We start from the raw sequence: 11,405 nt of genomic DNA, 5'->3' as shown, positions 1-11,405 counted from the left end.
TTGAGAAAATTAAGGCAGACAGAGGTTCCAGTCTATTACATTCCATCTCTCCCCTCCCCCTCCCACCTACCATGTGCTATTATACAGCCTCTCTATTCCTGAAGTGTTTCTTTCCTCACTTCTGCTTCTTACCTCCCTTCAAGGCTCAATTCAATTATTTCCTTTTCCTGGAGGCTTTGCCTAATTCCCTCAATTTTTAATTCTCACTTTGATCTCACTTTTTAATGCATATCCCCAGCACTTAGCACATAGTAGGACCATTAAAAATGATTGCTGATTGATTTCTTGCTTGGCTAGAAAATTATTGATCACATTGGATAAAGAAAGTAGCGAGAAAAAAGTGGGCACATGCTTGGAAGTTAGGGCACTGGCTGATTTTTTTCTGCCTCACAATGTTGCTAGGATATTAGGTTGTCAACAGAATGAAACACTACCATCATGAATACCAAAAGGAAAGACCAAGAAGGGAACTGAGCTGCAGATCACGAGGAGAAACTTAATTTAAAATGAATTTCAGAAAGGTAACTTGTAAAACAAGGTAAGTCTTATTAGAATAATTTATCAAATGTACATAGGTAACATATGTATATTTTCCCAAGTGTTTCCTTCAAAGTTCATTGGATATGAGCCATTGGGTTACTAAAAGTAGGAACTAATATTTCCTCAGCAATGACCTAGGAAAAGTCTGTATGATATCAGAATCAGCTTTCCCAGGAAAGAAAATATAGCCAGAGATCCTGTGGTGTCCTTGAACTGCAGGAGCAGAGAAGTGTTTTTTTGGCTCTGAAAATATTTCACCTCTGCTCTAAAGGACTGGAAAATGGAGAAGGGATGTTGAGATGATACAGATGCCTGTTTGAGGGAGGTTTGAATCAGAAAGTCTTTAAAGTAAAATGTACCACAGCCAGCATGGTGCCTGTAGTCCACTCCAAAGGAGAGCAGCAATAATAAAACATTTCTCGTTTAATTTACAATTTTCTGTCATGGATACAGGATACAAGTGCATTCTTTTTTTTTCCCCTATGGTCTCAGAATTACAAGTGGACTCCAAATCTAAGCACTGGGTCTTCCCTTGCCAGGCAATTGCACCATCAATTGGCAGACTTCCGAAGTACTAACTCTACTGGGTTGATAAAAGGTAATGATATTCTCTATTCAGCTCAATCTCATTTATAACAGGTAAGTCTGCAGCATAGAACTGACTTTTTCCCCCTTCAGTCCACTTGTAGGTAAGTTGTTTGTGACAGAACTTGAGCTCTTGGAGGACCAGGATTGTTTCATTTTTGTTTTTGTTTCCCTAGCATCTAGCATGGGTGAGACAGAGCAGGTGCTTAATTAATGAGTGTTGATTGGTTGATTAATATAGTCAATAGTCAATAGTCGGAGATGTTGCATCACAAAGCACACTTTGCATATTATATTTGTTTCTGCTTTATTCATTTCCTACTATTCAAAAATAGAGACAAGGTAAAGTTTTGGGGATAGGGCAGAGGAGGGGTGGAATTTAATAACTCTAGTTCTTCTACCTGGCTAGTCCTATCAAAGCCAGAGTGACTTCCAAGTCCTAAATCCAATCTCCCTTGCTCACTAAAAGACAGAAAAAGAAGATTCTCAAATGAAGATCGTTAGAGATTTTTACTTGACTTATTTGCCTTAACAGAAGCCAAGTCTTAGTCACAGCTACTTTGGACTTCTCATTCTAAATCTCTGAGAAAGAAAAAAAAGCGAAGGAAGATGGCCAGCCATTTACAACTCATTGCAAGTTCTCATAGGAAAGCTAGGTGTCGCAGTGGATAGAGTACTGGTCCTGGAGTCAGGAAAACTCATCTTCCTGAATTGAAATCTGGCCTCAGATACTTACTTGGTGTGTGACCTTGGGCAAGTCACTTAACCCTGTTTGCCTCAGTTTCCTCATCTGTAAAATAAGTTGGAGAAGGAAATGGCAAACCATTCCGGTATCTTTGCAAGAAAATCCCAAATGGGGTCATGAACAATCAGCCATGACTGAAACAAGAACAACAAGAACACTAAGTTATCATGTAGTCATGCTCAGGAATGATTACCTATATAATGTTGATCTCTGAGCCTTACTGGACCAACCATAAAGGGAAATAGAAATATCATGGGCTAATCATTAGATAACAGATACAGTTACTTGCGCTTTTTTTCTCCGCATTCAGGTATATCCCAAAGGTGAAGGATCCATTTTCAGACTGAAATTTTATCATTTGTTTCTTTTCTACTCCTTTCTAGCTATAGGAGAAAGATGAACCAAAAGAAGAAAAAACATGTAGGAGTCTGCCATCCTCACCAAATTTCTGGCAAACAGATGGGTTCATCTCTTCACAAACCAGCCTCTTCCTTCTTTGTGAATCCTGCAGTACTGAAGGTAGAATCATAGAATTATGGAGTCTTGAATTGGAAGGGATCTTAGAAGTAATATCCAGTTATTCACCAAATGCAGGAAACCTTTCTACAATGTCCTTTAAGAATGGTCATCCAGATTCTACTTAAATATGTCCAGTAACAAGGAGCTCACTAGGCAGGAAGGGGAAGGGAATAAACATTTATTTGGCACCTACTATATGCCAGGCAATGTACTAAGCACTTTTTACAAATATCATTTGATCCTCAAAAAACCCTGCAAATTAGGTGCTATTATTATCCTAATTTTACAGTTGAGGAAATTGAGGCAAATAGAGGTTAAATGACATGGGGACATAGTAAGTTCCTGAGGCCAGTTTTAAACTCAGGTCTTTCTGACTCTATTGTGTCACCAGCTGCCTCTGATACTTCAGGAGGGAGACTCTTTCATTGGTAGACAGATCACTGAGCCACTTTTTAGTTTCATCAGCTAGGTCCCAATTAGTGCAAATAAAGAATCTCAAGAAGTGATCAAATTACTTAAATTTGAATTACATATCTGCATCAGGTTCAAACCAATTACAATATTTTACATGATTATAACTTCAAATAGTAACACTTCAAATACATGGCACCATTTCAGAGGTTTCATTTTGCACACTAATTGGGTCACTAACTTGGGCCAAGCTGTAATTCATTTAAAGCTGTCCTCAGAAATGTTGTACATGCAAAACCACAGCTCTGACATCTCAAGAAGAGTGAGCAGCTCTGTGAGATGAGGGGATAACCTGGAAAGTACTAAAACATCTGGGAAATCTGAATAAAACTCCAGGAAATCTAGTGGCTTCTAAAAACTTAACAAAGGAAAGAGAATGTCATTCTATCTTCAGAGGAAATCCCAAGTCCCTTAACCAAGTGCTAAAAATAAATCATTAGTTAATTCATGAATAATTGTTTTCCCTATACCTTATCTTTCTATACTCAGTTTTTCTGTCCCTTCTTGGATGTTAGAAATCACTTGGAAAGGTCCTTATCCTTTACTCTTAGGTTGACAGGTAGCTCCTTGAGAAAGCCATCTAAAGTTATTGCTTCCACTGCCTCTCCTCTCTCTCCTAAACCCTTTATAATAGAGCTTCCAACCTCACAATTCAATGATCTAATCCACTCCAATGTTACCAAAGATCTCCTATCTTACCCAACCTAAAGGTCTTTTATGAATCTTCATCCTTCTTTAGCTGTTTGCAGTATTTGGCCCTGCTGGTCACCCTTTACTAGATCCTCTCTGCTGTCTGGCTTTTTGTGGCATTAATCTCTCTTGGTTTTCTTCTTACCTGATTGTTCTTTTTCATCTCCTTAGCTGAATCTTCATCCACGGGATACTGACTAACTATGAGTGTCTCCCAGCTGTCTGTCCTGGGATTCTTCTCCCTCATACTGTCTGACTTGGTGAGCTCCTGTGGGTTCACTGATCATCTCTATGCAAATGATTCACAGATCTGTACATTTCTACATCCATACGTTCAAAACTTGTCTTTCTGATGAATTCCAGCTCCGCATCACCAAATTTCTGAACATCTCAAATTGAACATACCTCAGGCAACTCAAACTCAACATGTCCAAAATAGAAATTATCTTTTCCCCTAAAACCCTCCTCTCTTCCCAACTTTCTTATTCCTGTGGAGGGCACCACTATCCTCCTGGTTACTCAGGTTCACAATTTCAGTGTCATCCTCCGCTCTTCACCATTACTCACCCCACACATATCTAATCTGTTGTCAAATGTCATTTCTCCCTTCCTAACATGACTCATATGTATCCTATTCCTTCTATTCCTGTAACCTCCACCCTCATTTGAGCTTTCATCAACTGTTACCTGGATTTCAATAGCCTTACAATTGGTGTCCGTCTCAAGTCTCTACTCACTGTAAGTCATCAATCCTCAACTCTATTGCCAAAATGATTTTCCTAAAGCACTAATCTGAGATATTCCCTATTCATTAAACTCTAATGGTTCCCCATTACCTCCATGTGCAAATATCAAGTTCTCCATCTGGCATTTAAAGATTTTATAGCCTGTTCTCTTCTTACCTTTCCGGTCTTCTTTGCTCTTAAGCCCCTTTGCACTCTATGATCTACCGCTACAAGTGTACCTGTTGCTCCTCACATGGCACTCCACCTCTCACCTCTATGGTTTGTCCTGGCTGTTCCTGGTGCCTAGAATACAGGAGGGCAACCTCCTCCCTTCTGCCTCTTAGCTTTATCAATTTCCTTTAAGACTCAGCTCAAAAGTCACCTTCAGGAGGAAATTTTCCCTGGTCACTCCAACCACTAGGGCCTTTGCCTCTGAGGTTACTTCTCATATACCCTACATATACCTTGTACATGCCTGGTTATTTTTATGTTGTTTTACCTCTTAAACATGAGCTTCTTGGAGGCTGGGACTGTTTTTTGTCTTTCCTTATATCATAATGCTAAATATCATGCCTGGCACACAGCAAGCACTTAATAAATGTTTATTGACTAATTGATAAAAATTCTGTCTTCTTTTGAGGTCTCTTTCCTCTCAGATCTGGCTTGTCTTTGCATCAAATTGCTCATACTTAGATCTAAGCCTCTTTGTCCTACTTCAAATGACTTCTAGTTGAGTCTCATTTACCTTGTAGACTGGAAGCTACTGTTTCTTTCCATTGATTTGTTCTTGCAATTGGTGTGGATCTAATATGTCTATGTAATGAGGCTTTACTGCACGCCCAGATACCCTAAGATGGAGTCACTCACATTTTATTTATAAAGCTCTCAATAATTTCTAAAAAGCTAACTTGTTTATTCAGAGATTAAATCCGTTCTCTTCCCCATACAATTATGCATATGTAATAATATCATTATTCCCCATGTTGCTGCAGTTATGACCCATATTAGTCCCACTCAGGAAATAAATAGGTGGCTCATGCTCTGGAGTCTGAACCATCAGGATTCCCTAACTACAGTAGAAAGCAGGGTCGAGAATACCTAGACTTTGAATCCAAGATTTGACTCCTGGGTCTAAGCACCAGATGCCAGAGGAAATTTTTAACAAGGGGCAGAAGCAATTTGCCTAGTCTCCTAATCCTCAATTCGTATAAAATTATCTTGTCTAACTATGGTTCAGGATTTTAAATCTAATCTCACAAGGACTCCGTTCAGTTTTTTGAGCCTTGAAATAAAATAGCTCAGCCTTTGCCCAGAGTTGAGACCCTGGGGCCCACTGATTTTGGCTAGTGTCCTTCTGAAAACATAGTTCCCTGCTTCTGTATTGTTTCTTCAGCCAACGATGGGGCATACAAAACAATGACCAAAGAAGAGTTTACTAATGGTTGGAATAAAGAGAATTTCTTTTGAAGTGCTTTCTTTTCCAGGGAGCTCCTCTCCATCCAGGCTCAGCACTTTTCCCCAGATTCATTGTTCAGGCATTGTGCCACAAGTCCAGGACTCGGTGAATAGACAGTCATACTAAAGCTCACTTCTTTCTCACATCAAGTCCTCTTTGCAGATCACCCTCTTTTTCTTCAGCTTTTCCCATGCCACTCATGCCCTCTGGTCCTGAGCTCCTCCTTCAACTTGCCTATGGAAAGTTCTAGACCGGCCCTAATGGGATTCCATCATGGCCAGTGGCCAAGTCCACAAGGCAGGGCCTCATTTCTGCTTGTCTCTGGCTTAGGCCACCAGCTGCTCCATGTCTTTTCATGGAAGGTCAGGGTGGTGGCCCCTCTCAATTGGTCAGCTTATATACATTTACATACACACACATGAGCAATCTATTGAGCAGATCTATTTCTCCTCATGGAGGGATGGCTACAATCTATTCCCTCTACCAGTTCAACCTCACACCCACTTAAGGAATTGCAGATAGAGTGTTAAGTGGAGGTAGAGTGACATCATCAGGGGTGGGGAACCTGAGGCCTCAAGGTTACGTGTGACCCTCTAGGTCCTCAAGTGCGACCCTTGGACTGAATCCAAACTTCATAGAACAAATCCCCTTAATAAAAGGATTTGTTCTGTAAAACTTGGACTAAGTCAAAAGGCTGCACCCAAGGACCTAGAAGGCCACATGTGGCCACATGTTCCCCACCCCTGTCGTAGACCATTCCCTTACCCCCAGATACTCTGGATATCCTTCAGTGGGCAATCCCTACTTTAAGAATATTAGTGATCATTTTGAATCCATTCAATTTTTCACCTTGGGGGAATGAATTAACTCATTTTCTCCTGAAATAAGTTTAGTTGACACAACTAAAGAGTAGAAAGGGATTAATGAGGAACCCTCTAATTCTCAATGCCTCCATTTCAACACCTCAAACCCCTTACTTCTCTCACCAAGTTAACACATTATTCCCCATCACACATTGTACATTTCAGACAAACTAGCCCACTTGCTATTTTCCCCCAATTTCAGAACTGAATCTCCTTCCCCTGTGCCTTTTCATAGTCTGCTCCCCATGCCTGGAATACACTTGCTCCTTACCTCCACTTTTAAAAAGCGTTAGCTTCCCTCGGAGTTCAGTTTGGGTATCATCTTCCACCCAAAACCTTCCTTAAGCTTCCCAGTCATTAGTGCTCACTCCCTGCCCAAAGTGAGCTCCCTGCTCTTTTTCAGGTTTATATGCATCATCCAGTAAGACGAAGGCTCCTTAAGGCAACTACTTTTGGGTTGGGTTTTTTTCCTGTTCTGCCTGACTTCTTAGTTCCTTACACACAACACGAATTTGATAAATGTTTGTCGAATTTAAAGTTGAATTGGACAAAGAGATTCTATTCAACAAGCATTTATTAAAGTTTACTATCCTGCAAGGCATTGTGGTAGGGATTAAGAATACAAAGATAAAAATGAAAAATAGTCTCTATTCTCAGGAAGCCTACATTTGACTGGAGATAGAGCCTCTGAAAAGTCCTCTGCCCACATTTTACCCCCTTTCCCCACATACCTCAGGACTGGAGGAGCATAGAAACATAAACAGATCTCCACAGCACCTCAGAAGCCATAGAGACTTGGCCTGAATCCCTGTCTCCTTATGGCTTCTTTTATCTTAAAATAGGCCAGTCAAATTTTGTTTAAGGAAACAAAGGGAGGAAACTGTCTCAACTACTGTTTCCCAATTTCACTTTGTAAAATATTTTAAACTTTTGGGGCAATAGTCTCATTTCGGTAGAATTCAGTTTAGAATTGATCACCCTCTGTACCCTCCAAGTGCTGGCTCATCATAAGTGTCTCTTTTGTTCTACAGGGCTTAACCCAAACACAAAAAAACTACCTGAGAAGCATTATGAAAGTTTATGATTCCAAGCCCCAATTGCAGACCCTGAAAAGGAGGTATATTCTCACTCTTATCTACAAACATAGCCTAGGTAAGTCTTATTTACCCAACCTACAGCAAGAACCTAAGGAAATAACTTGTATTCTGCAATTGCAGTCATGTTCAGAGAAGAACAATCCCAGGACCTTCTCCTTAGTCACCGAGGTGGTGGCTTTAGATTTTGGTTTGTTGGCCAAGCGTAAGTGGGTCACTGTGGTAAACTGGAAGCAAAGTCCCAGGGGCTAAATGAGGAGCATTTTTAGGAAGGGAATTATGAACTAGGTTAGAGAAAAGTAATTGCTGTATAAGTTGCTCAGTGCCCAGCTTAAATCCCACCTTCTCCATGAAGTCTTCTCTAACTCCATCCTTGTCCACTCCCACCCCGCCCCCCACCCCTGGCACCAAGCCCGAAGATCCCTCCTCTGAAATCCTGTAGCCCTTCCATTCCATATTGCTCACCTAGCAATTAGTTCACACCTTTGGTATTATTTGCTGCATTTATCCCAAAATAAAATGAGTTCTAAGTTTTTTTTCTCCCAAGTAGTTTAACTTAAAAATGGAGGTCATATTAAATTTACATATATGTGTCATCCAACAATTAATGAAGAGCAGGATAACTGCTTAGTCACCTAATCTTGTAAAACAGCATGGAATTCAATCAATCCAGAGGTTTCCATTCAGGTCAACACGCAGTCTGTGACAGGTACTATGTTAGATACTAGGGCTACAAAAATGAAAAATGACCTAGTCCGTTCCTTTAAGGTCAGGGGGAACAATACCAAATGACCAAAGCAGTAGGCAAAGAGTGATAAATACAAAGAAGTCGTCCAGGGAATATGCTGAGAGAAATTTGAAAGTGGGGAGAGTGGGTGGGGGAGGTGATCATTTTAGGCTTGGAGGAGGGGAACTCAAGGGAGGGCTTCACTGGACAAGGCAGGACCTGAGAAAAGGAGAGGCTTCAAAAGGTAGAGATGGATATCTATTCTATCATTTCAAGCATGAGGGACTGAAGGAGTGAAGGTATGGAATGATGTGCTGGCCAAGTTTGCTGAGAAGGGAGGATAAGAAATGGGAATGGAGAATGATCCAGCTGGGTGGAACACAGAGAATGTGAGGGAGAGTGGTATAAGATAAGGGTGGGAAAGTGGGTTGGAGCCAAATTATAGAAGGCTTGAATGCCAGGATTTATACTTTATCTAGTGAATAATATGAAGTCATTATGGATTTTTTTTTAGCAGAGAAATATTATTAGAGTGGTATTATCCAAAGTTCCTTGGATAGCGTCATGGAAAATGATTGGTTAGAGGTAGCCGGAAGTAGGTTCTTAGAACTGATGGTAGCCTGGGCAATAAGAATAACACAATCTTTGGCTCTATGAACTCATTAAAGCTTATAAAGCAGCAAAGAGCAATAGGTGCCTGTGTTGAAAAGTACCCTTTCCACAATCTCTAACCTCTGTTTGTCATTCCATTTATAAAGTTATTTGATACCTCCTCATTCAATTCAATTGAACAAACATCTATTAAGGTCTGTATTAAGAGGGATAGCCTCTTTTTTTGAGACTCTACAAAGGAAAGAGTAGCTGGTGAGACCACTTAAAAGATTTAGAGTCATACAGAGAGTTGAGGGAGTTCAGTTCATCTGAGGTCATTCAAGTCTTGATCTTCATAGTAAAGAAGGAATTGAAGAGTGTTAGAAATGTTGAATTTCAAAATTCACCAGTTAGAACTGAAGACACTTAAGTTTGAAAAGTTGACACTAGTGGAGACAGCAATGGAGTAGACAAAGCTGAAAATTCTGAAGTGACAGTGACAAAACTGATGAAGAGCCATGAGATATCAAAGCTGAAAGATGTGGTAATGAAACAAAAGAGGATAAGATAAACTCAGGCAATTCATCATAAGAAAGGTCATAACTTTGTCTTATATTGACCACACATCTAAACATTTTAAAAATAGGGACCCTTCAAAAATTCCAAATTGTCTTTCTTTCAGTCTGTCTTTTTACTTGTATGTCCCATCTCCCCAACTAAATGACCCCTTGAGGGAAAGGGATCATATCAGATTTCTTTCTATCCTTAGGGTTTTGTGTCTGGCCCTTAGTAGATGCTCAATAACTGTTTGTTAAACCATTGCTATTTATGATCAACAGAATGAGAAACTATGGTACAGCTGTGAAGGATACAAAATAAGTATAAGACATAGTCCCTCCCTTCCAGGAGGGTGACAGACTTGGGTGACAGATTTTAGGAAGTGTTTTGACAAGTTGGAGAGCATCTTGTTAGGAATATTATGGAAGGAATTTCTGTGTAGAATGGATTAGATTAGATGGCCTCTGGCCACCCTTCTGCAGAGATGCCAAAGATTCTCTTTGAGACTCTGGCATTCTATAGAAAACTCTATGTGAATGCTGGCTGATATGATATTACTTATAGTTGTTGTCTTTTCTCCCTATCTTTTGGCCCAGGTTATATTTCAAAACAGGATGTCATGTCTTATATGGCTGCTATTGATCACTATACTAAAAAAGACCCATCGAGTGCAGAAGAAAAAAAAGCAAGTCTCCGAAGACCCCTTCACCCTCCTCTTTGAGAAAATCTCTGTCCTCACATTCATCCTCTACCATTAAGAAACACTCTTAGAGGGCAAGGAGCTGAGCACATTTCAAGGTGGAGCCTAGCAATCATGACTTCATTGACTCCATAATAACACCCTAAGCTACTTTAGTCATGGTGATTGCGAAGTAGAGCCATAGGATTAATAGCTTTACTCAACGGGTTGTACTAGTGTGGCATAGATTACAAACAAGGGGGCTTTTAATCTGCCTTGACCTTTGCCTGTGCAACATAGTGGAATTGGGAGGCGTTAGGGAGTCCTGGGGAATGAACATAGCTGCCTGTACATAAATTGTACCAGGAATTGTTGTACAATAAAACCATTTTTAAAGGTTGCAAAATGAATTGGCTCATTTAAATAGGGGTCTCCACGAATACCAAGAGTCTATGGCAGAGTCACTCCCTCCAAATCACAGAGCCCAAGTGGGAAGGAACATCAGAGGCCAGTAGGTCCAACTCATAGTTTAGTAAGACTCTCTTCAAAAATGTACCTGAGGGGTTGTCATCCCCATTCTGCCCAAATACCTCCAGTGAAGAGGATGCCTCTCCCAACACAACCCATCCCAACTTCTGGGAAGTTATAATTGTTAAAAGCCTTTTCCTTACATCAAACCTGAATGTAGGGGAAAGCCTTTCCCTTTTTGTAGCTTCCTGGTTCTGTCTTCAAGGGCCATGCAAAATAATTTTAACCCTATTTCCTCAAGAAAGTCCTTTACATAGAGTGCTTACTGCAACGTCTTTTCCCCCCAGGCTAATCATCCATAATTCCTTCAGTTGACTCTCATGTGGCATGAAGTTGAGAATCTTTATTTTCCTCATTGCCCTCTCTTAGATGACCTGTAGCTTGTCAGTGTCCTGCCTAAAGAGCAGCACCCAGAAATGAACATAGTACTCCAGGTGTGGTCTGCTTAGGTCAAGATGCAAGGCTACTGTCACCTCCCTAAAAAACAATCCCTGAGTTTCTCAAAACTGATAGTTTCAGTTATGTCTAAAACAGATCCAGCCATATTGCTGAGCTCTCTGTGTAATTCAGGATGGTATATCCCATGCTCGGTACTTGTGAGGGATTTTTGAAATGTGTGAAATGTTGAGGAACT

General features: G+C 40.4%; 1 protein-coding gene across 1 annotated transcript; it reads left to right on the top strand.

Annotated features, from left to right (window-relative positions):
- The first annotated feature begins 1,141 nt into the window (after positions 1–1,141).
- FAM216B (family with sequence similarity 216 member B) lies at positions 1,142–10,335 on the top strand. Its single transcript, XM_036755737.1, is given in 5 exon segments — positions 1,142–1,179; positions 2,254–2,389; positions 7,626–7,746; positions 10,161–10,220; positions 10,223–10,335. Coding segments are annotated over 5 exon segments (468 nt in total).
- Positions 10,336–11,405: the final 1,070 nt, after the last annotated feature.

The sequence above is a fragment of the Trichosurus vulpecula genome, chromosome 4, assembly GCF_011100635.1.
Source record: "Trichosurus vulpecula isolate mTriVul1 chromosome 4, mTriVul1.pri, whole genome shotgun sequence".
NCBI lineage: Eukaryota > Metazoa > Chordata > Mammalia > Diprotodontia > Phalangeridae > Trichosurus > Trichosurus vulpecula.
Note: the sequence above shows the minus strand (reverse complement) of the source record. Positions and strands in the feature narration are given on the sequence as shown.